This window comes from Phaenicophaeus curvirostris, chromosome 9, assembly GCF_032191515.1.
Source record: "Phaenicophaeus curvirostris isolate KB17595 chromosome 9, BPBGC_Pcur_1.0, whole genome shotgun sequence".
Classification (NCBI taxonomy): Eukaryota; Metazoa; Chordata; class Aves; order Cuculiformes; family Cuculidae; genus Phaenicophaeus; species Phaenicophaeus curvirostris.
The window spans coordinates 20,811,231-20,838,290 of NC_091400.1; the positions used below are offsets into that span (position 1 = coordinate 20,811,231).

The window sequence follows — 27,060 nt, forward strand, 5'->3', positions numbered from 1 at the left end:
ATCGATGGGAATGGTTGGACTCGATGATCCGGTGGGTCTTTTCCAACCTGGTGATTCCATGACTCCATAATTCTACGACTCTACCCCGTCGCCTGGCTGAGACCCGGGGAGCCTCCCGGTCCCCCCTCCCCGGTCCCCGCGCCTCGGCGGCCGCAGGGCGGGGCGGGGCGCTCGCCGTGCCCGCCCCTCGGAAGCCACCGCCCCGCGCGCCCCGCCCCTTCCTGCCCGCGCGGGGGCCGCGGCGCCGCTGGGTCGGCGCTGCCCGCGGGGAGCCGGTGCGGTGCGTGCGGGGCGGGCTGCGGGGCAGGAGGGGCTGGGGAGAGCCCGAGCGGCCTCCAGCGCGGGGAAGGGCTGCGGGAAAGCTGGGCAGGGGCTCTTGGGCAGGGTGGGCAGGGACAGGACGAGGGGAAGGGTTTAAGACGAAAAACGGAAAAGTGAGATGAGAGGTTAGGAAGAAATTGTTTACGCTGGCACAGGCTGCCCGGGGAAAGCGTGGCTGCCCATCCCTGGGGGTGTTCAGAGCCGGGCTGGATGGGGCTTGGAGCCCCCGATCCCGTGGGAGGTGTCCCTGCCCGTGACAGGGGGTGGAACTGGGTGAGCTTGGGGCTCCCTTCCAATCCAAACCGTTCCATGCTTTATGCTCTTGGGAACACAGGCAAAGTAAGCAAAAAAAGGCTTTGAGCTGGTGCAAGCCCGTTGCAAATGGAGCTGTTGCAATGAGCCTAGAGGAGGCCGCGGAGATGATCTGAGGGCTGGAGCACCTCCTGTGTGAGGACAGGCCGAGAGAGCTGGGGATGTTCAGCCTGGAGAAAAGAAGGCTCCGGGGGCGACCTCAGAGCAGCCTCCAGGACTGAAAGGGGCTGCAGGAAAGCTGGGGAGGGATTCTTGTTCAGATAGTGCAAAGATACAGTGAAGGGGAACGGTTTTAAGCTCGAAGAGGGGAGGTTGAGGTGAGAGTTTAGGACGAAATGTTTTCTTCTGAGGACAGGTGAGGCCTTGAAAGGCCAGGTTGGATGGGGCTTTGAGCACCCTGATGCAGTGGGAGGTGTCCCAGCCCATGGCAGGGGGTGGAACTGGATGGGCTTTAAGGTCCCTTTCAACCCAAACCATTCCATGATTCTAAGAAGCCTGGTGAGTAGGAGGCAGGGTGTGCAAGGGTGGCGAGGTCTGGGCTGTGCCTTCATGTCACAGCAGGTCGGGAGAGGAGGGAAATCTTTTGGTGTCTCGCACCTGTGCCGGCCTTAGCTGGAAACAGATCGCTTCTGGAAGTGATGCTGGGTACTTGTGCTGTGTGTTAGGCTCATTTGAGGATGTCAGGTGCGGTAGTTGATGAGGCAGCATGGAAGACTGCTGTTCTTGGTTTGCATGCATGCTATTCACATTTCTGGTTTAGGTGGAGGAGGCTGCACGTGTGGGATGGATTCTGTGGGACTTAAGGCCTGTGTGTGTATATAAAGTTATAACAGCAGGAGCTGTCATCCACTGGGTCTCTTGGATCCACGCTGCGCAAGCATCAGGCAGCCTCTCCAGCTACTCACCTTATTGTTGTTGATTGTTGAATACTTCAAACGGGCAGGCTTTCTTCAACTCTGTAAGTTAATAGAAGAGGTGCAAATGGGAGGCAGTTGTAATGTTCATGTGTTTATTGTTTTCTAACTGGAGTTGAAACGCTGTTACAGTTTTGTGTTTGATGCTTCAGTTTACAAAATTCCTTTTATAAAACCCCAACACACTTTTTGTGTTGGAAGATGACTTGATGGAAGGTTCTGCTGGCATTCAGCATGGTGCATCTCCCCATAGCTCCCATGCAGCTGGACGCAGAGTCTATGCCACCTGCACAGAGGCAGCTGACCACGCTGTGCTCTGAAGTGGCAGCACTTCCACAAGGCATTCCCTGGCATTTAAACATCCCTTGAGTTTGACAGAGGGGCCTGTTGCTGGGTATCAGAGCTAAGGGAATGCTGGTGGTCTTGCTCTTCCTTTGGCTTTCTGTGGTATAGAAAAGAGGTAGAATTAACTTGAAGGTTTGGGACAAAGTGTTTTTTAGACTCACTGGAAGAAAATTGTTTGAGAAGTTTGGTAAGGTTTTGTTACAAAAGTGGTACTTGGATGTGGAGGAAACATTCTAGGTTTGTCAAGAACAAGAATTTTAAATTATCCCGTTAGCTATTTTATGTGGCCTTCTTTTTACTGGCTGGCTGGGGGTTTTTTTTGGTACTATACAATTCAAAACACAGGTTGCACTGGGAGTTGCAGTCTTGCAGGCTTTATACTATCCCTTTTCTTTGTACTGAGCTAGGTTTTGCACCCCACTGAGCTGGCTGAGTAAATATGTGAAGCATATGACATTGTTCATGTTTATTTGAAAATAATGAAATCTTCACAGTTTTTTATTTCTTATTTATTTTAATGCATCTAAGATGAGGAAGGCTCCGAGATTTTCACTAGACCAGAAAGATCGGATTGTAAATGATTGTGGGAAGTAGGAACAAAAACAATTTAACTTCAGATATTATTCTGGTATTAATTTGGATGGGAAGTTTGTGCATGTTTTCTCCTATTTCCATCCTAAGATGACTGTGCGGGGAAAAAAAGAAAGAAATAAAGGAGAAAAACAAACCTGGATTGTTTAATTGCTAAGTTGTATAAGAAAGAAGAGCATCAGATATGCTGTTACAAGATGGATATACGCTTACTTGAAGTTGAGGGAAAAAATACTTGACATTTGGCATGTAAAATGTTCAAGATCTTGTACAAATATTAATAGAGTACCGTGAATTACATCCTGAGATAAAGTGGTGGAGTACTTTATTGGTTGTTTTAAAATCACTTCTGTGTGCCTTGAATTATGGTGGTAGGATAAAAAAAAGTCTTCTTGGCTGGTTGGTAGATGAGGAGTTGAGCCATTCTGAGCATTCACTTGAGTGTAGTATAACCTGTTTGATTTGAAGAGGTGTACAAGTTAGGGAGCAGCATGCATTCTGCTCAGCTTATTGCAATCTGTAACCACACTTAGTGGTTCTTAAGACAAGTGTGTTCAGCTTTCAGGGCTACTGTTGGTTTTGCGTGGAGGCGTTCCAGCAGAAAGGCTCCTCTAAGCATACGGAGCTGATCTTTGGCTTTACAGTTTCAGTTCTGTATTTTCCACAATGCAGCACTTCAGTATATAATTCTTGAAAAGTACATCTTCCTTGATGATTTAAATCCTCAAACTAAAGTGTTACTTTATGAGATTTCTTATCTTACCTTCATAAATAGCAGAAATACTTCTGGGTACAGTTAAGATACTGCTAATCATCTCACTTAATTGGAAATGTTTATGAAGCAACTCGATAGCAGAGCCACCAAGTATAACTGAGTGTGGGTTTTACAGGAATATTTCTACATCTGCTTGCTTCAGGAAAATACTTACACAGTTATTTGTTCTTGTGGTGGGCAGTATGCTGTGTTTCATCAGTTTTATATACAACATGGTAGCTGTTGTGCTAAAAAAAAACCAAACCCATGCAAAATCCCTTAATTGTTTTTGCAGGTGTTGTTTATCTCCCTTTGTTTACAAGATACTGTATTTAGAAGGCATTTAGAAGGTAAGGATTAAGTCACTCTCTACTATGTGGCAATAAAACCTTTGGTGCTATTTGCTTTAAATAAGCACTGAAGAATTTTAAGTTCTCAGGAGGAGTGAGTGACAAGCTTGCAAGTCAGCAGAGTACCGGAGACTTTTAGTGCCTAACAAGGCGGGGCTGTGTGTTCTTTTTCCAGCACAGCATTACTGAGCTGGTGTGTGACAGTAGTCTTATTGTCACAGACTGGCTCAGTGCATGTTTTTGTGTGTGGCTTTTTTTGTGCTGAGGAGCCTCAAATTCAGTTCTAGTCCACATTCCAAACCAGCAACTGTTGTACAGAAAAATCCTTCTCCAGATATTGTGCTCCTAGGCCAGCAAACCTAGTGAAGGAGCGTCTGGGTTGGAGTTACCTATATTCAGCTTGAAACCTTCCAGAAAGAAATGTAGGTTAAATCACTTGAGATCTGATAGTTCTTCAGTGTCCTTCTGAAAATTCTCAAGGACAGTGAGGATCGAACCTAGCTGGGGAAAAAATCTAGAGGTATGTTCAGCAAGGAGAGCCATGGGAAGGTGGGGAAGCAGGGAAGGTGCTGGTAGGGTTTTGCATGCAGGTCCAGAATAAACAAATCCAGCCACTGCTCTACTCACTGCTGCGGACATCACTGGGATCCTCTTTAACCCTTCAGCTATGATTCTGGTGTAACTGAGTTTTATTTCTGTGACAGGACTGCAGCGTGATGTTAGTGTGATGTGAGTGCTGCTTTTTGTTGCCTAGAGCAGTGATAATCGTATTCAACTTTCAACATTTTCACCTCAGTATAGAATCATGGAATTGTTTGGATTGGAAGGGACCTTGAGGCACATCCAGTTCCAACCCCCTGCCATGTGCAGGGACACCTCCCACAGGTCGCTCAGAGCCCTATCCAACCTGGCCTTGAACACCTCCAGGGGGATGGGGCAGCCACAGCTTCTCTGGGCAACCTGTGCCAGTCCTTCCCCACCCTCATAGGAAAACATTTCTTCCTAAGATCTCATCTCAATCTCCCTTCTTTCAGCTGGAAACTGTTCCCCCTCATCCTATCCCTGCACTCCCTGACCAACAGCCCCTCCTCAGCTTTCCTGGAGTCCCTTTCAGTACTGGAAGCTGCTCTAAGGTCTAACCAGGAGCTTTGTTTTCTCCAGGCTGAACAACCCTAACTCTCAGCCCATCTTTGTGTGGGAGGTGCTCAATGTACTGGCTTAAAGTCTGCATGCTAGGTAAGTTAGAGATTTAATGGCTGACCCGCAGTAATTCAGTAGAGGAAAAGGTGGTAGAATTGTGGATAAACATTTTGAAAGAGATGAGTTTTCTGTATTTACATACGCACCTGCAAAAAATACTGTATACGGAGTATGCTCAGCCTCTCAGAAGCATCCTATTTTTTAAAATGCCCCAACCAAATTTTAGAAATGTTTGTGGCTCATAAAGTAACGCTTTTCTTCTGAAAAAAGAAATACTTAAATGCAAGCATGTGAAGTTCACATTCAGTTGTGTTCATGCTGCTAACTGGAAGTCTGGGGAAGGAAAACGGGAAATGGGACACATGATACGTGCTGGTGGTGAGCTGACTAAATATCAAGTTCTCACAGCAGCAGGAAAATCATCAGCAAGTGAGCTCCAGACGTTGGTGATGGCAGTCAAAAGGGATATTTTGCCCTTGACGTTTAAGCCTGTGTTATTCATGCATGTTATTCACCATTTGATAAAACTATCCATTATTTGGTTTCAGCAATGTTTCATACCAGTAATGTAGAAGGCAAAGTAGTTAGTGGTGCTGTTTTCTGTCGGATTTAAGTGCAGTTATTTAGGGAATCTGGTCTCTTTGTTAGTCTGGTATTGTAGGCTGGTAGCGTTGCAAAAGTTGTTACTAAACTCAAAAAGGAATAAGTGCAGCTGGAAATAGAAATCTGGATTGTATTCCTGGTGCTATGATTGTTAGGGAAAATGCTTTTTACCCCTTAAACTACAAAAGTGGTACTAAACAAGTAGTCTGAATGACATGGCAACTTCTGAGTTTAAAGAAACTGCCTTGTCATCAAAGCTGAACTGAACATCAAAACAAAATTGTTGCTGTTGTAGGGAAAATAGCTGTGTGGAGTGGTTTAAGTTTGTGTTTTGTGTAAATGCTCCCCTCTTTTGCTGATTTCCTTGTCTTTTTGAGTTAGTTAAATGTCTGATCTTTAACAGCATTTAAAGACAGGAGCAAGTCAGGTGCCTGGTGAGGTGAATGCAGACTTTCTCCCAGGTCCAGATGTTCAGCAGTGCCCTTTGGGTGTGTATCGCTTACTCAGTGTTGGAAGGTCACTTCTATTGCACTTAATGTAAGGATTAGTTTTTATTCCTGCAGTGCCTGATGAAGAAACACTTGGCTGGTGTGGGGCCGCTTGACAAATGAACAGGATTCCTGTAGGTTAGAGAGGACTTGCTGCTGTTGTCCTCAGAAGTTGCTTGGGTTGGAAGACAAAACAGTAAGTTGAGTGTATTTTCGGTGAGTCTAAATTCACTGCTTTTAAAAAAAACTTGTGGTGATTGCAGTGTTATAAAACCCACTGTGATTAATAGAGGGTTTTTTTCATCTGTATTTCCCAGTAAGGGAACCTGGAATTCCAGATAAGCAGCTCAAGTTTGTTTGTGTTACTGAAGTAAGATAAAAGGTAGTACAGAAAAGGTCAATTAACGGATCATTAATTACAAATTAAATGTCATTTTTGTGGATAGGTTTGTGAGCAAAGTAGTTGTTACTGTTGTTTTGAGCAAGACTTTTAACAATAGTAAGATAATATAGAAATAAGCAAATATACTTTTATATGGAAAAGAAAGAATATAGTGAATGCAGAGGCTAAGTTAGTGATTTATGACTGGTTTGGCAACTTTTGAGAACTTAATGCTGGGCATTAAGTACATGTTGTTAATCAATGAGCACCAGAGAGAATATCTTTGCAGGTTTGACTCCCTTCAATCTTTCAGAAGGGCAGCTCTGATTTGTATGCTCGTTTTCCTTCTGAACTGTTTCTTTTGCACTGCTGGGAAGTCTCGTTGGACAAGTTGCATCTTCTCTGCTATAGAATAAATTCATATGTCCTGTTAGATGTAAGCTGGAAGAAAAGGTTGCATCCAATAATTATGATAAGAGCTACTTCTGACAATGGGTACAGCACCTCTTTAAAAAGAGAAGGGACAAGGAAAGAGCTACTTTTTGTCAAAGAGCTGTGAGGATGGTGTAAAACTTTGTGTTGAATGATGGATTTGAGTACCTGTTTACCATATACAGAAGCTAAATAATAGATTAAATAGACTGTTTCCTTGCTTTAATTCCAGTGAGTGATAGATGTGGCACAAGTGTGATTGCTGTCCTGTATCTGCTGCAATTTGGTTGGCATGATTGGAACATTCCAGTTAATTAGGCTGTGTTTTCAGGTTTAAAAGAGCTACAAAATTGTAGCTATTTCTTAGACTGTAGCCATACATCAGCCACCAAATATAAATTATGCACAAATCCATTCTGTGCTACTGTAGGTCTTTAATACTGAATAAGCTTTTAATTACTTTGCGTGGCAGTGGTAGACTTTCAGAGTTTGTTCATGTATTCCATGTAACATTCTTTGTGGTGGTTGTTCTAAGCTGTTCTGGTGACTTGTCACCTTCCTGTGAACAAAACATTGCTGAGATGCCTTGCCTTCCTCCAAACAATATTCTTGAGTCAAGAAAACATCATTGAGAAATCTGAAGTCTAAAGAGAACACGTTTTCTGGTTTTGGTATGGTTTTGTGTTATCTGTTACCATGTCTCTCTTGAAGATGCTTTGGAGTTACGGCTAATGCTTGATTTCTATTAATGTTACTTTAAAAGCCGAATATTTTCATAGAATTGTAGAACAGTTTGGGTTGGAAGGGGCCTCAAAGCCCATCCAATTCCAGCCTCCTGCCATGGGCAGGGACACCTCCTACTGGATCAGGTTGCTCCAAGCCCCATCCAACCTGGCCTAGAACACCTCCAGGGCTGGGGCATCTGCAATGTATCTGGGCAACCTGCCAGTGCCTCCCCACCCTCATTGTGAAGAATTTCTTTCTAATGTCTAATCTAAATCTTCCCCTCTCCTATTTAAAGACATTCCCCCTTGTCCTGTCACTCCGTGCCCTTGTAAAAAGCCCCTCCTCAGCTATCCTGTAGCCCCTTTCAGTACTGGAAGGCCACTGTAAGGTCTTCCTGGAGCCTTCTCTTCTCCAGGCCAAACAACCCAAACTCTCTCAACCTGTCCTCATAGCAGAGGTGCTCCAGACCTTGGATCATCTTCATGGCCTCCTGGACCCGTTCCAACAGTTCCATATCCTTCTTATCTTGGGGTTCCAGAACTGGACATAGGACCTCAGATGGGGTCTCACAAGAGAGGAGTAGAGGGGGAGGGAATGACCTCCCTTGCCCTGCTGGCCACAAGAATTTTGAAGGATTTGCAGTGTAATAAGCATATAAGTTACTGAGATCAAAGATAAAATCATGATGGCTGCATCACCAACATACAACTAAGATGCCTCGGGTGAATATTATTGTAGATAACTACTCTTAGTTTTATTCAGGATGGGTTGGAGGGAATGTTGTGCTACCAAAGCTTCAGTCGATGTTTTGAAACAGTGGGCTGAATTGGACCTGTAATATATTATTTTAGCTTTAATTAAGTTTTACATGGTGGTTTGCTGTACTTTATGGCTTAGTTTATGAAATGCAAAGAGTGGGCAAGACTAATGATTAAGCTGAGACTTAAAAAACAGACTAATCTGTTTTTAATTATGTGGTGTAATTAACAAACCCAGATTTGTTTATTTTTATTAAGCTAAGGAATAAAAGCAGACTGGGTACATCTAGGAAGTATCCTGGTGTTTGTTAGCTTTACATTTCTGTTTAGGAACAAGTGAGATAATTACTTAGTTTTGCTTGTATAAAAATATTTTTAAAATATTTAAACATTCGAGTTTCATCTCTTTCTCCAATATCCAGGTTAATTCTGTTGGCGGCTAGAGAAGGAGGATGGCAGGCAATACCCAGCTCTGCATCCGTCGCTGGACTACCAAGAACGTGGCCAAGTGGCTGAAGGAAGAAGGATTCTGTGAATATGTGGATGTTTTGTGCAACAGACACAGGCTGGATGGAATCACTCTGCTGACACTCACAGAATATGATTTACGGTCACCTCCTTTGGAAATCAAAATCCTGGGGGACATCAAGAGGCTCATGCTGTCCATACGCAAGCTACAGAAGCAGCATCTGGATGTCCTAGAAGAGCTGGGTTACAGCAGCGATGGTCATGTTGGCACGACGTGCCCAAGTGTTGGCTCGCTGCAGGGTGCAGACTGGTTTTGTAATGGTGAAGTACCTCGGGACTGCGACGGACCAATTACGGACCTGAATGGTGATCAGTATCAATATGCGAATGGGAAAAACAAACACTCGACACGGAGGCTGGACCCAGAGTATTGGAAGACAATTTTAAGTTGTGTGTATGTCTTTATAGTGTTTGGCTTCACGTCGTTCGTTATGGTTATAGTGCACGAGCGAGTACCTGACATGCAAACATATCCACCTCTACCAGACATATTTCTAGATAGGTAAGAAACTGTCTTAAAACAAAGTGGTAATGTGATGGTTAACGTGTTGGCTGTCTTATCTTCATTCCCAAAGTTTCATATGAAGATGCCTCTGTGGAGTAGTAATTAGAGGATCATAAACCTTTCTGCTAAGGTGAAATGCACATAGAATCATAGAATGGTTTGGGTTGTAAGGGACCTTAAAGCTCATCCAGTTCCACCCCCCTGCCATGGACAGGGACACATCCCACTGGATCAGGCTGCTCAACCTGGCCTTGAACACCTCCAGGGAGGGAGCAGCCACAGTTTCCCTGAGCAACCTGTGCCAGTGCCTCACCACCCTCATTGTAAAGAATCTCTTCCTTATGTTCAATCTAAATCTTCCTCATTTCAATTTAAAGTCATTCCCCCTCATCCTGTCGCTCCATGCCCTTCTAGAAAGTCCCTCCCCTCCTGGAGCCCCTTTCAATACTGGGAGGCTGCTTTAAAGGTCTCTGTGGAGCCTTCTCCAGGCTGAACAACTCTAACTCTCTCAGCCTGTCCTCATAGCTGATAGATGCATCCATTAGATGTGGAGATTTAGTCTTCTCAGGGAGAATAAATGGAGCTGTTCTACCCAGTTTATATTTGATTCTGCACCTTTAGCTCATGACACCACAGGGATTAGCTCATCCATCCTCTCATTCTAGTACAAACACTGATGGTCAGCTGGCATGGATAAGCAACTGTATGCATTTTCTGAAATCCAGATGCTGCTATGAAGCTTAACATATTGTGGTGTAGAGTCATTTTTGTTGAAGGAGTACTTTGGTCTGCCAATGAGCAAGGAAGTGGAAAAGGAATGGCCCTGATACTGCATATTTGCAGTCTCCCCGCTGTCACCTTGTGAAAAATGGTTTAAAGGAACTCTGAAGTGACTGAATAGACCATCTTCTTTTTTTAGTGGTATGGTATTTGTGTATGTAAACGCTGTTGTGACTTCTGCAATACCTGCTCATTTATCAAAGAAAATATTGCCACTTGGGGCAGTACAGATACAAAATAGCAAAGGTGAAATTCCAGTCATTGGTTAGACATTTAAAAGAGAATAAGCGCTCCTGCTGAGCAAGTGCACTTGCAGCACTTATTGCTTGAAGAGTTTTAAAAGACAGAATAAACTGTTTAAGAGGTCGATCTTTGTGATCTCCTTATTCTTGCCAGTGATTTCTGTTGTCATGAAGCCAGCAGGAGTCTAATCTTGTGTTAGTGTGCAGAATCCCCCCACTAAATTCAGAAATAACTCAGCCAGGATGAACCACGTCCAGCAGACTGGAAGAGGGGAGAGAGTGGGAGCTATAGCGTTACTGGATTTAGCTCCCAGGGCAGTACCGCAGGGTATTCAGAGGGCAGGAGGATGAGGATTTCAGAAAGCAGCAAAACAATGTGAGGTGATTACCACATTTGAGCAGTGCTTTGCTGCTCCTGTGTATCAGGGGGAACACAAACTGGGGAGCAACCTCTCTGGAAATCTGTCTATTGTTTTTTTGCTGAAATCGCAGAGTGGAAATAGTTACTGCTGCCACGTGTGTGCAAGGAAGTCTTAAATCTTTGGACAAGCAAGGCTAAAAGGTTTGTATATAGTGATTATCACTGAAATCTAGCTTTGAAAACAATTGTTTTTTTTCCAAACGCTTTTCTGTGCAGTTCTGCTTTGTTATAAGTATTTAGCACTTTAGGCTTTGCAGCATTGTATTTACTATGTTGACATGGCGTTCTTAGAAGCATAAGCAGCATAATTGACATGATGCAAGCTTGTGTCAGAATGAAAAAGGTTATTGGGAAACAGGGGCAGAGGAACACATCCTGTTAGGAAATCACACGTGTGAATTAGGTGAGCATACTAGGGATTTTCTTTGACTTACTGAATTGTATGTAAATTTCTGCTGAAATCCATTATTAGAAAGGAGGTAACGTAATTAAAAAATTAATACAAATTCTATTTCATTCAGTCTAACAAAACACTTCTTGGTTGTAGTTCAAACCACTGTCAAATTAATGCAAGTTAGTTTTGTCATTAGAACTTTGTATGACTTCATTGTCAGTACTGAGACTAGAAAGAGAACTTAAGCCATTGGATTGTAAGTTAACTGTCTTGCTTCATCCTTTTTAGTGTCCCTAGGATACCGTGGGCTTTTGCTATGACTGAAGTATGCGGCGTAATTCTTTGCTATATTTGGCTGTTGGTTCTTCTGCTTCACAAACATAGGTATAGTACATAAAATCCAAATTAACTGGTACTTTGATGCAGAGAAGGGACTGTAAAAAAATTATGATGATTGTTTAAGACTTTCCATTCAATAAGTATCTTCTAAGCTTCTAATATGGGGATTTGATCAGGAAGGGTGACCTGTGAATCTTACCCAGGAGTAAGAATTTGCTTTTCTACCAGATTAGTATGTGATGTCCTTCAGAACATCTGCACTTCAGAGAACTGTCAGTACATAGGCTCATACTGTAATAAATTGGTATATAAGGAAGTCCTACAAGAAAGATATTTTGCAGGATGACTGAGCCAGCCTAGCAGCTTGCAGTCACTGAAGGGCAGAAAACCCCTTTTGTCTACGTGAATGTGTGTAAGTTAAATTTTCACCAGTTTGTTGATTTTTATGCGTTTGCCAACAGCAGGTATGAGTGCCAGAGCTCGTACGAGTGTACCTGCAGAGGATGGAGCTGCACCATGTGGTGGCAGTCAGCATGCTGCCATGTGGAACCAGGCCTTTACAGGGCTACTTATATAAAAAAAGAGTTTTTTACTGTGGAAGTTGAAGCAATGATGAAGTGACTTCATGGGATTAAGTTGGGGTGCAGGAATATGTTTTTATTGTAGCTGTACTGATTTAAGAATGCAATATATTAGGGTTCTTGTATTCAATTCCTATGTACTTTTGGCAGATCTATACTTCTGCGAAGGATGTGCAGCCTCATGGGGACAGTATTCTTACTACGCTGCATTACCATGTTTGTTACCTCACTTTCTGTGCCCGGCCAGCACTTGCAGTGCACTGGAAAGGTAAAAACTGAAAATGCTTTAAATTACTCTTTTTATTTCCTTTTTTTCAAAATTCTATTTAAGGTATGTTTAAGGTTGTTGTGATCGTAATGTCAGATGTTTGTTTCAAAGAACAATGTTGTTTCTCTCCTAATTCCCCGCCACACCCCTTCATTAACTGCTGTTATGCAGCCAAGCATCCTGAGGGGTTTTGGAAGCATTTTCTGCTTTGGAGAGGAGACAGTTAGTTGAGGGAGGGTGGGTGTTTGGAATATTTCACAATCTAAACCAGAGTGAATACATGAGAGAAGTATGCATTCAAAATACTGCATTCATGAAGAATGACTGAAAGTGGAGCAATTACTGCTTTGTCTTGTTGGATGGGTGGTTTTGGTAAAATAAAACTCTGAACTATTATTATTTCACCCTTTCTAATCAGGGATATTCCATAGAACATGGACTTTTATTATTTTACGCTTTGAGTTAGAAGAGGTTTGAGCTGAATATATTGGAACCTTGACAATGACACATTGTGAGGTTGATTGTCTTCAAAAAAAGGTGGCATCCTCTCTGTGTAAATCTCTTGCAACAAAATCCTTGCTCTGAATTCCAGTATTCATTGGAGCTATGATGAAAACAATTAGTAGTTGAAGTTACTAACACGACTCGCTGCCACAGTAAAATCCAGACATGTGCTAACCTGTATTTTAATAGAAGAGCCAACATGGTAAATGGTGTGAAACATACATTGTGCTGTACAGCTGACATTAAGGATGTGCTGTTCAGGCAGTGGGGTTGGACGTTACTAAGGGTTAATGTCACTGTCTTTTAGTTGTATGGCAGTGTCTGGGCAAAGCTCCAGCGGGCGTTTGCAATATGGAGTGGCTTTGGAATGACTCTGACCGGAGTACACACATGTGGAGATTACATGTTCAGTGGCCACACTGTTGTCCTGACCATGCTCAACTTCTTTGTCACAGAATGTAAGTATGGTGACAATATTTAAATGCCCTTAGGGGTTAAGAGTATCTGCTGCTCACTGTCAGCCAAGGGTGTGAGAGTGCAGGTACTTAAATGTCCTTAAGAATGTCTGCTGCTTGACCTCCTCAAAAAGTTCAGTGTGTAACATTTAAGCAAACAAACATAAATTCGAATTGCTGTGCTCTCTCTCAGGTCTGCGGCAGTTGCAGACAGGAGAGGAACAGCGCTGTCTAGATCAGCAGCAGGATGAGTAGGCACATTTGAAAGAACACGTGAGCCATGAAAATGAGAGGCTTTCTAGCTTGCTGCTGGGAGAACACTAGGCAAGATACCAATGGTCGTCTGCTCCTGTTCACTTCCGTAGGTGTCTGCCACAGACCCCTGTCAGGCAGAATACCCAGCTGGGTGGCTGTACGTTCTGTATAATTCATAAAGCCAAAACACCCAACCTCATAATGTGTGAGAACGTGTGAAGCAATAGTGCTTGTGCTGTACACACAAAGTGCGATTTCGTGGAATCATAGACTGGATTGGGTTGGAAAGGACCTGAAAGCCCCCAGAATTCTGCTTTGCATGGTCTGAAACCCTGTTGGGAGGCTCTGTTAATTCAGAAATGCATATTAGCTGTATTAGTAATTGAAGTCATAAAGTGATAAGCACTTATAACTTGCATGTTTGCTTTCATTGGATTTGTTGGACCAGTAAACAGTATTTCCAGATGAGGATAGTAACTTTGTCGCAGTATTGGGTGAAAAACCTGTATAGAAACTTGCAATGTCTAGGCCTGGGTCTTGTAATGACCCAGATTTTTGAGACATTCAAGGTCAGTCACTTTCTGTTTTCTTCTAGATACACCAAGGAGCTGGAACTTCTTGCACACTTTGTCCTGGGTCCTGAACCTCTTTGGAATCTTCTTTATCTTGGCTGCACATGAACATTATTCAATAGATGTCTTCATTGCCTTTTATATCACTACGAGACTCTTTTTGTATTACCACACGCTGGCCAATACAAGAGCCTATCAACAGAGTAGGAGAGCAAGGATCTGGTTCCCCATGTTTTCTTTTTTTGAATGCAATGTCAATGGCACTGTTCCCAACGAGTATTGCTGGCCTTTCTCCAAACCTACCATACTGAAAAGATTGATTGGCTGAAGAACACGTGGGTCAATTCAGAATTCTTTGAAGCACTGCAACTAAGATCCTACAGGGCTAGCTGGGACAAGGGGTGTAAAGTAACATCTTTTCACTTGGTGATCTCCTGCTCCTTGTCTTGTTTCTTAGATTCTTAGCCATAAAATGGGGTTCCCATACTTCACAGGGATGTGTTTTGTTTTCATGTTGCTAAAACAGAAAACGGTGCAGGGACCGGTAAAGGCTGTTGGTGAACCATGAATATGAACTAGAACACTGTTATCCTCAGTGAGGTTCTAGGTGAATGTTTGTGTCTTGAACCTCAAAGATGTGCTTAGTATACTAAGTATAGCGCACCCTTTACAGGTCCAAATCTCCACTACCTGACATGCCAGCCCTTACATAAACTGACTAAAAGATGAGAAATTGATGAAGACTTCCTTTTAAAACAGTCATAAGTGTAATTTTCAAAACAAACTGTGTGTACCTAAAGATTGGGGAGTACTGTGTCATAATGAAGAAAGCAGTATAGTCCCTTGCTAAAAGGGCCTCTTAACTGTTAAGTCTTAAAGTACAATTGACAGTATAAATGGTCTGCATACGGGTTGCCAAAAATGAAAGTCTGCCTTGTGGCTATGCAGTGATGATGATTTTTGTTAATGAGAGCTTATTTAGTCTAGTCTATCAGTTGTCTCTGTTTTTTCTAGCACCTGGAAGTTTTCCCTTTTGTGTTTAAATAAATGAGTTCAAGTAAGTGCTACATCCGCTGAAAGTAAAGTTAATTTAGCTTTAGTGAGTTTAAAGCCACAAAGCAAATTTTGCGTGGTCTTAATTGCTTTATACCCAAACTTGTGCATGCTTTTTAGGAGCAGGATTTTAACTCTGGAAAAATGGAACAGTTGTCTTCATACATGTTACTGTCCAATAAATGGATGGGGAAAATGCATGTAGTACCTCTTTCAGGAGAAGTAATATTAGTGAGTATTGGAAATAGTGCTCATATTGATGTATGTTTTAGCACTCTGGTGTCAGCAATATGGTGAATATCTCTGGATATATATACACAGTATATTTGTTTATATATAGATATAAACACACAGAGTATATGTTCTCCTAACAAGTATGAAAGGAGACTAGTTCTTCATTTAAGTTGTTCATTTACTATACTGAAAGATAGAAGTACCATATGCAGTTGAGTTTTGGTTGTTTAAAAAATAAAAGAACCTGCATCAACCCCCTCTAAGCCCCCAACCCAGCGCTCCAAGGCCATCGTGTGAGTGAGGAGCATGCAGCTGGTCATGTCTGATGCAGTGGTTTCTAAGGGGACAAAGCTAACGCTGGCTGTAGAGACCTGAAATTGGATTTATGCTAAATGGAAGCTGGTTATTAAAAGGTGCAAAAAATAAACCTTTTAATTTAGTTACTGCCATTTCAGAATAGGTGACAGGTGCAGAGAAAGGCAGCTTAAGTCAGCCTTGGAAGGTACCCAGAGCATTTCCAGCTTGGTGCAAGCTGACTCAGTAGCCACAGCATACTTAGGTTTACATGGAAAAGAATCCCGTTGGAATTTTGCCAGCCAGTTTTGTATTTAGAGGTGTGTACCCTGCGGTCAGCTATTCCTTGCTGTGTCGTGTTCCTCTTACAAATCTGCATTGTACTAACTTGACTGTCTTTCGCTCTCCATAGTCTATTACTGTTATATCTTAATTTAGCTTCTATTCCACAGAGGAGCTGCACATCCCAGAGTAACTCTGCCAGCTGTATTGAGCACACATCCACTGTACTATTTTTCAGACTTTTGTATCTGTAACATTCCAAGTTTTTAGCAAAACTGCAGGTTTAATACTATGTTGTTCAATCTGCCATTGGTTAATGGCTCCTGCCATCAAATATGCTTCCACTTCAGGAAAAGAGGATAAAATATTCAGATTTAAAGACTTCTAATTTGGTGTTCTTAACTTTCTGATTGCAGAAAGGCAATTTGAGCATTCCTCATGAGACTTGATAATGGAAGAGCTCTATTTGTTAGTTTATATTTGCCTCTGCAATGCACACACACAAATGCTGGTTATTAACCTCTAAGAAACGACTGGTCTAAGGATGTGCAGGGTTGTATTCTGAGTTATGACATCTGGAGAGGTATGCAATTAAACCTGCGAAGCTGTGGATTCTGGAAAGAACCATGTTGGTGCTAAACTGTAAAGTTATGTAGCAACTTAAACATGCAGGAGGATTTTCCTGTACAGCCCAGTGAAACAATGTTTACATAAAATTATCATTTCAGTACTATTTAAGTCCATAAACTTTGAAACAAAGCTTCTCTTTGTTCTAATTTAATTTTTCAAATTCTTTTAAGTAAAGGGGCTGAAGAACAGGCCTTTTGAGGAATGGCTGAGAGAGCTGAGGTTGTTTAGCCTGGAGAAGAGGAGGCTGAGGGAAGACCTCATTGCTCTCTATAACTACCTGAAAGGAGGTTGTAGAGAGGAGGGTGCTGGCCTCTTCTCCCAAGTGACAGAGGACGGGACAAGAGGGAATGGCCTCAAGCTCCACCAGGGGAGATTTAGGCTGGACATTAGGAAAAAATTTTTCACAGAAAGGGTCATTGGGCACTGGAACAGGCTGCCCAGGGAGGTGGTTGAGTCACCTTCCCTGGAGGTGTTTAAGGCACGGGTGGATGAGGTGCTAAGGGGCATGGTTTAGTGTTTGATAGGAATGGTTGGACTCGATGATCCAGTGGGTCTCTTCCAACCTGGTGATTCTATGATTCTATGATTCTATCTGTGTTTTAAATCAGCATTGCCTGTCTGTTTTTTAAAGGAAAAATTTTCTGCTGTTCGCTTTGATGCTTAATGTCAGAGTCGAAGATCAGTAACACACAGAGGTTGGTTTATGAGCACTGAGGTAAGTTAAAAAGATAAGTGTCCTCTTCTGCTTTTTCTTCTGCTCATTTTGTCTCTGAACACACAAGAAGGCTTGAGGCTGGCAGAAGGCAGAAAACTGATCTCGCATAAGAAAGAGCACAGGTCAGCCTGTAATGTTGATGATGTAAGCGTTGTTTACTAGTTGGAAACAAGTTGCAAGTAATTGACAGGCTTAAAATTCTGTACTTCTTCTTGAAAGAGTCAGTGTTTTAGAAGTGTTTTACTACTTTGCTGCTGGCAGGCACTTTAGAGGCAGCAGAGAATCATTGGGCCTTGGGTTTAATGCTCAGTGTGTTCATATTTGTCCTTTTCCCTTATCATCATGCATCAGGCTTTTTGCTGTGTGCCTGTTTTGTGCAGAGTCCCCTTCTGTGGTGTGTGGGAGCACACACATGATCTGAATCCAGAGCAATGAATGAATTATTGCATGATGTCAGCAAGTGCAAGTGTCTGACAGCATGAGTATGCGCGCAGGCTTAGGGCTACAGTTCAGCTTGATTTTGAGTATACAAAAGTCCATCAGGTTTTCAAGTACCAAAACTACCATGAAGCTGAGTCTTTATCATTAAATACATGTTTGAAGAATTAGCAGATGTCTCAGGGAAAAAAAAAAAAAGTCAGTTTTGTGGACCTCTGAGTATAACAAAAGTCACCTATAACAACTGTGAGTTTTTCATCTTGTCCACACGGTTTCTACTGAAGAGTTGAGGAGAATTTGCAGTAATCTATAGGCAATATTGATTTTTCTGGCTTGTTTTTTTTTTTTTCACTGATCAAGTTCTATTAAAATTTGACCCTTAAGTACAAAACCCAACACAGTCTTGTCAAGATGGAAATACATTTGGCAGCGTTCTAGTGCTGAGACAGCTTATCTTCCAAAGTGGTTTGTGCATCTAGACTTCATCAATCATGGGTTAATTGATAGAGCGCTGGTGGTTCATACAGATTCCTATTTCTGATGCGTCTTTGGTGGTGTCTAATGGGAACAGTATTTCGAGGGGAGAAAGCCCTTCACTGTGAACCTACCGATGTTTTGTTCATTCTATGAGGAAAAACACCAAAACCCCTCACAACCCCTTGAACACTCTAGTATTGTGAACACAGAACTTTCCATATAACAGATTCTTGCATATTTATATTGGTATCTTGAGAAGTTTGCAGTGAGTATTATGTTCGTTACTCAGCGACGTGCACATTTGTAAAGCCAGGCTGTGATAGGTGTGTAAGAACATAGGATGATAAATGTGGAGCACAATAACCTGACCTGCGAGCCCAGTGACTGCGTAGTTATAAGGACTTAACCATGACTTAGTTGTACTTTTTCAAGTCAGTTTTGTTAAGTATGAGAAATTTGTCATATGCAAGAAACCTCAGACTGCATTTTACAAGGTTCTTCACATAGTAGGGATGTAAAAATGTGGCTTTTCACACTTCAGTTACTTCAGTCGTGTTCCAACAGAGCAGTTTTACCTAGTGGCTAGAGAGTATCCGGTGCAGTTTAAAGTGAGTACTGTAAATAAGTAAATATTGTTTTGATTTTAAATTCAGATTGAATTAATATATTGTTTTATATCTTTGTTGTATTAAAATATATTTAAAAGTACTAAAATAAAATATTTGAAAGATGAAAAATGTTTGATTTATTTTATGTGTAAAATGATGGTGAATTGTCTCTGTTGACATTGTGACCACAGAAATCTACCCGATTAATCTATGTTTTAGAGTTTTCTCCAAAGCTCTGTTTTACCAGTGTGAAAATGAGTGCTGCCTATGGCGTGCATCAGTGTGCCTGATGATTTTGCCAGCTGTAAATTGTTTTGACCAATCACTTAAATGTTTTTGTTATTCAAAAGTTAGAAAACATGTTTGATCTTGTGAGATCTCTACTCTGCTTTTGTGAGACTCCACTTGGAGTCCTATGTCTAGTTCTGGAATCAACAAGATACGAAGGATATGGAACTGTTGCAATGGGTCCAGACAAGGATAGAAAGGTGATCCAAGGGCTGAGAGAGCTGGGGTTGTTCAGCCTGGAGAAGACAAGGCTCCAGGGAGACCTTAAAGCAGGCTCCAGGAAAGCTGGGGAGGGACTCTTGATCACGGAGTGCAGGGATAAGATGAAGGGGAATGGTTTTAAATTGAAAGGGTGAAGATTTAGATTTAGACATTTGGAAGAAATTCTGCACAATGAGGGTGGGGAGGCACTGGCGTAGGTTGCCCAGAGAAGTCATGGCTGCCCCATCCCTGGAGGTGTTCAGGCCCAGGTTGGATGGAGCAACCTGATCCAGTGGGAGGTGTCCCTCCCCGTGGCAGGGGGTTGGAACTGGATGCGCTTCGATTTCTCTTCCAACCCAAACCGTTCTATGATTCTAAGTAGGACAAAGGCTCCATCTGGAGTAGCTTTAGTGTCTCTAGGTGTTGGTGGTGAATAGTGTTACAGTGAACCGACAACCTAAAAAAGCTGTGAAAGAGTGAAGTAAACTTCTCAAAATCTGCTCTTCTAATGGGTTGAGTGTTGGGCTTGTGGGTACTTTCAGTCATGGGTTTCAGTCATCTAGTAAGTGCAAGTATGGAGAAACCTCAACAGGATACCAGGTGTGCTATGTGGCCTGGAGGTGTGTGTTTGTATTTGTAAATTGCCATTTTGAAATAAGTTTTTGTAACCTTAATCCAGCTAAAACGCTCTGATTGGTGTGAGCCAGGTAAAGGTAACGTACTGGACTGTTAGAAATTGTTTTATCTCCCTCTGCATTATAAAATCTTAATCAATCTGATCATTTAGGGAAAGAATCCTGGATATGGAGCCCTTCTTCTGTGTGGTGGTGGGGGTTTTTTTGTTTGTTTGTTTTTTTAAACTCAGTTGTTAAAGACTGGATTCAAAAACGCAAAGTGGGGTGGCAATAGGCCTTTCTCAAAAAAAACCTAATTTACAAGGAAGAAGGTGAAGCAAAAGCAATAAGGTTCCGGGTACACCTTTGAAATAATTTGAGTGATGAACAGTAAATGAGACTGAGAAAAATAAATAATTTACAACAGGAAGAAGGGGAAACAAATAATTTTACAAGGAGGAAATAAAAGAAACAAAAATTATTTACAAGGAAGAAGGGGAAGCAAAAGCAATGAGGTTCACGGTACCAGTTGCAGAGTGCTTGCCGTGGCCTTTGGTCCAATGTTCTGGGAAGCAGTAGATTGTGTTCCAAGCAGCTTGAGACAAGTATGCACTTTGCGTGTTGTAAAACTGATTGGGAAAATAGCTGCGTGCTTCCCAGAATATGTGACGATACTGCTTAAAGATGGGAACTTGGAATAAACTCTTCCCCTCCCTCCCAGGATAACTTGCATTTCTCAGTGTTACAGCTACAGCCAGAGCCAGGAAGAGCAACAGTTCCTGTCTGTAATGGAGAAATGAAATGGAATCAATGCAGGTGGGCTGAAGTTTGGTGTTAAAATGCAGCACGTTCTTGCTTGATACAACCTCGGGATAGTCAACCTCAGATTCTCCTGGTTGGACCACTGTGTTCAGTTATGTTCAAAGCTCTCACAAGGAAATCCGGTTCACAACAGAAGCTACTCTCCTAAGTAATTAAATGACTGACAGTAAAACACCTTTAGGATCTGCACACTCTTCTATCCTTGCATCCTCTCCCTCTTTTCAGTGAACTCCCCAAGGAAACAGTTTATTCTTACCTATCAAACATGCAGGTCTCAGTCTCATTTACTGTTCACTCAAAATGTCTATTGACTTGTTCATCTTTCACTGAGTTGTCAGTGTCATTCACAGACCAAGTGTATTTCACAGCTCACTTTGGACTAACTGAAAGTGATTTCTGAAAGCGCAGCTGTGATGGTGTTACGAGCTCTTCCTCCAGTGTGGGAATCAGTAATGCTGACAAAACCCAGTTAGCACATACAACATGAAACTGTTACAAGTATGTGCATGTACTTCAAGCTGTTCTGGGTGATGCAGTAATTAAAGGTTACAGCTGTGGTCTTAAGTCTGCCTGGTTTGCTTTTTATTTTGGCACTGATCTATGGCAAATTCTGGTGAATTACTGGTTCTCTCTGGACTGTGAAACAGCTGCCAAATACCAAAATGATTCCCATTGCTGTCAAAAATATAATGAAGTTTGATACTAGGAGAGCTACTCATAGATCAGAGTAATCTTTTACCTTATGCAAAGTATTGACAGCCAATTCACTAACAGGGTTTTATTCCCTAACAGTTTCATTAATTTCTCAAAAGGTTATTTTCAGGCTCTGGTTTCTAGCATACTACAACATGCAGGATCAGTTGGAAAGGATAAAGAATACTTATTTTCAAAGAAAGATAATTCAATTTAATGTAAAAAGCAAGTAACTACACCCCCCCCCCCAAGCCCTGCCCTGCCCCGCTGCCCCTAGAAGAAGTCCTCAGAAGTGAATCTCTGTCTCTTAACCACAGGTAGATTCTCAAATGCTGTAACTGGAGACCATAAGCCTGAAAAGAAATGGGCAGAGAGGAAGAGGAGAGGAGCAGCAGGCAACAAGTTTGCTATTCCTACTGAGGAAGGATCCTCAGCAAACATAGGGAAAAGCAATTTGTTTCACAAGTCCTGCAAAAGGAGAGAATGAAGGTTGGAATTATAAAAAAAAAAAAGAGTCAAGGGATGCCTGTGTCTGCTCAGGAATCACTTCTGTGCACAAATGGAAGCACGGAAAGGACTGATAAACCTCTACCCCATGGTTCTGGTGTTTTTTGTGACTTCATTACATTTCTCATCACAAAGGCTCCCTCTAGAGTTTAAGGGTTTGGGTTCGAATTATTTCATGGTGTCCAGGGGGTTGATTTTTTTTCTTTTTTTTTTAACTCTAAGAAGTTAAGACTTGTGTGTCCTAATGGCACTTTGCAAAAGGTTCCTCAGTGGTTTTTATTATAATACTGGGGACTTGTTGTACTGAATATGTACAGAACAATAGCCTGATATGGTTACTGTTTACACATTCGTAAAACCTGTTACACATCACAAATTCTATTTTGTGCCTGCTTCTGCCAGCAATAAGGCGAGGGATGTCCTCCTGTTCTCCTAGGGAAACACAAGCTGTGCTCCAATGTTCTGGTGGAAGCAAAGGTGAGTGGATCTGCCCAAGGAGCAGGGTTATGGCAGCCCTGGGCTCCAGGAGGTCTTTGGAGGCACATTCAAATTGTTTGCATGAAGTGATGGTTTGACCTAGAAGCAAGAGCCCGAGTTATGGAGAGAGAAGGCAATAAAAACATAAAGCACTGGCTGCAGTTCCTATTAAACCCACAAATGTTATTTTGCCCCAGATCGCAGCTCGGGCCAAACTAAATTGTAGTTGATGCCTGAATGAGGCCGAGGTTCTTGCAACTCCTTTAGCCTCTCAGCAGGTTTTGGTGGATCTTGGCACGCTCTGCCTTCTCTGGCAAGATGCTAACGTGGCTCTGGGGGAATCACTCAGTTACAGTGAATAACTCGGCAAGGCACGTGCGCCTGCTCCCCACACTGGGATCAAACAGGACTTCACTGTGTTACCGGGGAACTGTTTGTGATACAGGCGTTTAAGAAGAGGAGAGCAAAGAGTTTCTTAGCCAAACGTTCTAAAGAGGGTGCCAAAGCATGGTTCACTCTGTGTGTAACAGAGGGCTGTGGTGTACTCGGCTGAAGGCTCTGCCTCCATTTCTGTCCTGCCTACTAAAAATAGTGCCCGTGGCTCATGCCGAGGGGCGTGACAGCAATCGAAGCCATCAGTCATGAGACTGGAAATACCTAGAGAAGTCTCTGCTCTCTTGCATGCTCCTCTAAATAACCAAAAGGAGACAGCAGAGGGAGAGGAAGAGTGGTTTGCCAGGGGCTCTGGTGAACACATCTTGCTGGAAGCCTCTGGCCATTCCTGAGGCAACTCCTTTGCCCAGGTCTTTCACAAAGTTGGTCTTCTGTTCAGTTGTTCTGGTTTTTTTTCCTTAACCAGGCTGTTGCTTTGAGCTGTGGGTTGCAGTAATTGGAAACCAGAGCATTAGCAGAAGGCTGGTGTCTGCTTCTGGCCAGCTGGCAATGTGAAAGACTGCTTGGGTGCCACCCCTGTCCCAGCACTGAAGATGCTGCCTCAGTGCTTCAGATTGGAATTGTCAAGACAGAGATGGGCTGGTGTGATGGCATAGAATCATAGAATGTCCTGAGTTGGAAGGGACCCACAAGGATCATCAAGTCTAACTCCTGTCTTTGTATAGAACAGCCCAAACATTCACACCGTGTGGCTGAGGGTATTGTCCAAACGCTTCTATTGACAGCTTCCCTGGGGAGCTGTCCCAGTGCTCCACCACCCTCTGGGTAAAGAATCTTTTCTTAATGTCCAACCTAATCCTCCCCTGGCACATCTTTCTGCCATGTCCTTGATCCTGTCACTGGTTACTAGAGAGAACTGATTGACACCTGCTCCTCATTCTCCCTTGTGTGGAAGATGTAGACTGTGATGAGGTCTGAGTTACAGCAGCACCGCTCCACCAATGTGGTGTGCACACTGACCAGGAATGGTCTGGGGTTTATACACCAGAATTAACTTATTGTATTCCAGAAATGGTTGCCCACAAGACAGGTTTACATCATGAGCTGAATCCATAGATAGGCTTCTACTCAGGCATTACTTCTACCACACCTAAATGCATCCAAATTCAATTCAAACCAGCACTGGTTGGTGTGGTTGATGGATGGTTCACTACTTGTGTCATTTTCACTTTGGCTCTTCCATGGGGATGTAGAATTATATCATCTGATGGCTATTGATTTACCCTTGGTTTTCCACATACTATGTATATGCACAAATCTTTCCTCTGCTTTTCCTGTGGCATGGGTGAACAGATGAGGAGCAAGAGAACATTTCAATCAAAGCTTTTGAAAAAACATTCAGGCTGACACAAATTTCTGTACTAGAATGTCCACTTTGAGTAAATAAAAAGGAGTCAATGAAGTAATGTATTAATAAAATATGACATTTTACTGAGGGTCATTAGGTAAACCTAATTATATGAATCACTGCCATCAGTTCTGTGGCAATGAGACCTTCACCGAACACCTGGCAACTACCTAGAACATGACCATACATGTACACAGCTAAATTGCTGTGAAAGAGGGAGAATCTGCTGAAGAGAGAGAGCAGAACATCCCATGGGACTTTTTCTGTGTTCTGTTATCTTGTATTCATACAGAAAGGCAAATCCTTGAAGGACTGAAGAATCCACACCCTTCACACATGCACATGCCACATGAGGGTGCGGTCTCTGCAGTTTTCCAAGGAAATCACACTGGCAGAAAAGGTGACTCGTTAACAACTTTTGCTAGTATGAGAGCTGTCAAAATAGGTCTGTAGATAAATCATTTCCTGTAGGTTTTAGAACAGGTTTGTCCTTTCAAGATAAGCCAGGTAACCAGCTGTGTCAGATTGCATTGGTGAAACTCGAGCTGTTCACAGATCAATTGGGTTCAGGTCAACTCTGTCTACGTTGCCTGTTTCCCTGTGGGATTTGCTGCTGGACGATGCAGGAGCTACCAACAAATGCTCCGCATAATACTGGATGTCAGTTTGATTTTACAAATGGTGATAGAAACGTCCCCGCTGCTTACCTTCCCTGTTTTCCCCAGCTCTCTTTTTTTGAAAGTCTTGGCTCTATCCCAGCATACGTAGCTCAGTTTTGCTTGTACAACCCAAGCCTGCTGTGCTCAGAGAGCCAGGCAAGCCTGCCCTCCACTGCCTGTGTTCCTGAAAGGCAGCAGCCAGGGAATTAATTGTTCATTAAAGTGTCCTGGCTGCTTGGGCTGAAGAACAGAGCAGATGCGTACAGCAGGCACTTTATTCCTATATGCCTATAGGATAAGGCTTTGGACGGTGCTCTGAGTAACCTGATCCAGAAAGAGGTGTCCCTGCCCATGGCAGGGAAGATGGAACTGGATGATCCCTTAAGGTCCCTTCCAAACCAAACCACTCTATGATTCTATGATAATGTTGAGGCCACCCTCCACTCTTTCAAGCTGAGTGATGGCTGGTTTTGAGCTCATTCAGGGGTCACTGACATCGCGTCTGGCCACTGCAGCCAAACGGTGCGCCCATACCCAAAGTGTGACCATCGTAGTACGGTGTGGGGCCCCGCTGACCAGCTCAGCCTCACCAACGTACCTCTAACACATCTGCTTCCAGCAATCTGCTGGTTTCCACTTGTTTAAAGGCTCATGTCCCTCGAGTCAACCTCCTTTACCTTCTCAGAAGAACTGGTGGCATTCACCACAGGAGCCAAGGCATGCACCAGTGTCAGACCTCAGCCAGCCTGTCCCCAGCTGCCGCTTCCTCAAAGGCTGAGGCCATTTGGGGCACGAGGTCAGGTTACAGCAGCCTGAAACTCCTGCAGCTTGACTATGGCAAACGGCCTCCTTGCTATGCTGGTAAAGCCCACCACAACCAGAAATCCTAGAAAGAGAGATGACCTTAAGGAAGGTTTACCTTCAGGAAGAAATTGCTTGAAGTGCAGGTTGGAACGCCAGCAAATACTATTAGGATTTTTATGTTCTTCATTTGTTAAAAAAGAAACTTTGGTCCTGGAAAATAAAATTACCTCCAAGAGGGGCTGTTACTGTAGAGACACTTTCAGGTTTGAAGCTGTGCCTCCAGAGCAGTTTATAGTAAAGACCATCATCAGAACACTCTGCACAAAAAAAGGACACCCTATAAATCATGTAAAAGATTGTGATGTCAGAGAAGCACATTTTTTTTTCTGGGGAAAGGATTTGCCTTGTAGCAAACTGCTGTCCGTTCTTCCTCCCATAACTTGCAATAGCTTAGGCACAGCCCTCCCAGTGCTCCTCCTTAGCTCAGTTTTGCTTCATCCCCCCCACCTTCACAGTGTTAATTACAGAATTTAGTCTTAACCCCAGAGTGGCTTCAGTGAAAGATGTGCCATAAACCCATTGTTCAGCATCCTGGCCACCTGTGTTTCTCACCGGTCAAGCTTCACAAGCAGAGAAGCAATCAGTCGCCCGAAGGTGACAAAATGTTTCCAGCTGGTTGAGCAAAGTCTTGCAGGCTCTGTTGCTCTGAGATGTAATTCCTTTGGTGTAAAATGCACTGAGTTTTCTGTGGCATGAAACCCTCATTCACCTTCTTGTGAACAACTTGAGATAATTGATAAAGTTGTCATCTCTACAACCAAGTGCCATGCATCCATCTGACACAGGAACAGCTACGCTCTGCACCAGGAGCACAAATGTCACCAGCACAGCAGAAATGAGTCATCAGCCTCATATTTCCTTCAGGTGAGAACTGTTGCACCAATCACTCAAACCTATTGCTCCCCGTAAGTGATTTAGGAACACTGGAATTACCTCTCTGAGTTGCTCAGTGAGTTTTGTATGAATGATTGCGTTTTGCTTTCAAATCAGCATTTGATTACTCAATTGCTCCTCCTTTTCAAGGAGGTATCTCCCCAAAGAACAAAGCCTATTAATATACTGATTTCAGAGTGTCAGGAGACATGATGGTTTGTGTGTCTGTCAGGTAGTAGTTAGCTTTACTAAAAAGTTGCTTGTTTCTTGGTCTACTGAGGATAACAAAAAAAAAACCCAAACAACCTGAGGCAATGGACACTTCAACAGGAAGAAAAAAGAAGAAAAAGAGTTTACATTCAAGCAAAGATAAGTCCAGAAGACGGAATAAGCATGGGCTCTTCTGTATGGGTTGGTTTTCATTTCAGTTTTTCTTACAGCTTAAAGAGAACCTTTTCTGCATTCTTCCTGTTTATTTGAGTATAGGCTGCTTTGGCTTTGACCATGTAC

General features: G+C 42.8%; 2 protein-coding genes across 2 annotated transcripts in view; one reads left to right on the forward strand and one right to left on the reverse strand.

Annotated features, from left to right (window-relative positions):
• The window catches only part of LOC138723935 (dual specificity protein phosphatase 13B-like), a 105,596-nt gene that overhangs the window by 36,822 nt on the left and 41,714 nt on the right, over positions 1-27,060 (reverse strand). The window lies entirely within an intron of this gene.
• Positions 1,183-15,729, forward strand: SAMD8 (sterile alpha motif domain containing 8). Its single transcript, XM_069863468.1, has 6 exons — positions 1,183-1,278; positions 8,599-9,206; positions 11,335-11,430; positions 12,117-12,234; positions 13,046-13,196; positions 14,044-15,729. The coding sequence occupies exons 2-6, from the start codon at positions 8,629-8,631 to the stop codon at positions 14,346-14,348; spliced, it is 1,248 nt and encodes a 415-aa protein (XP_069719569.1). The 5' UTR covers positions 1,183-1,278; positions 8,599-8,628; the 3' UTR covers positions 14,349-15,729.

Coding starts and splice junctions, on each gene's coding strand:
- SAMD8 (XM_069863468.1), top strand. CDS start 8,629: ATGGCAGGCAATACCCAGCTCTGCATCCGTCGCTGGACTACCAAGAAC. Junction 11,431..12,116: donor CTTCTGCTTCACAAACATAG/GTATAGTACATA, acceptor TACTTTTGGCAG/ATCTATACTTCTGCGAAGGA. Junction 12,235..13,045: donor ACTTGCAGTGCACTGGAAAG/GTAAAAACTGAA, acceptor ACTGTCTTTTAG/TTGTATGGCAGTGTCTGGGC.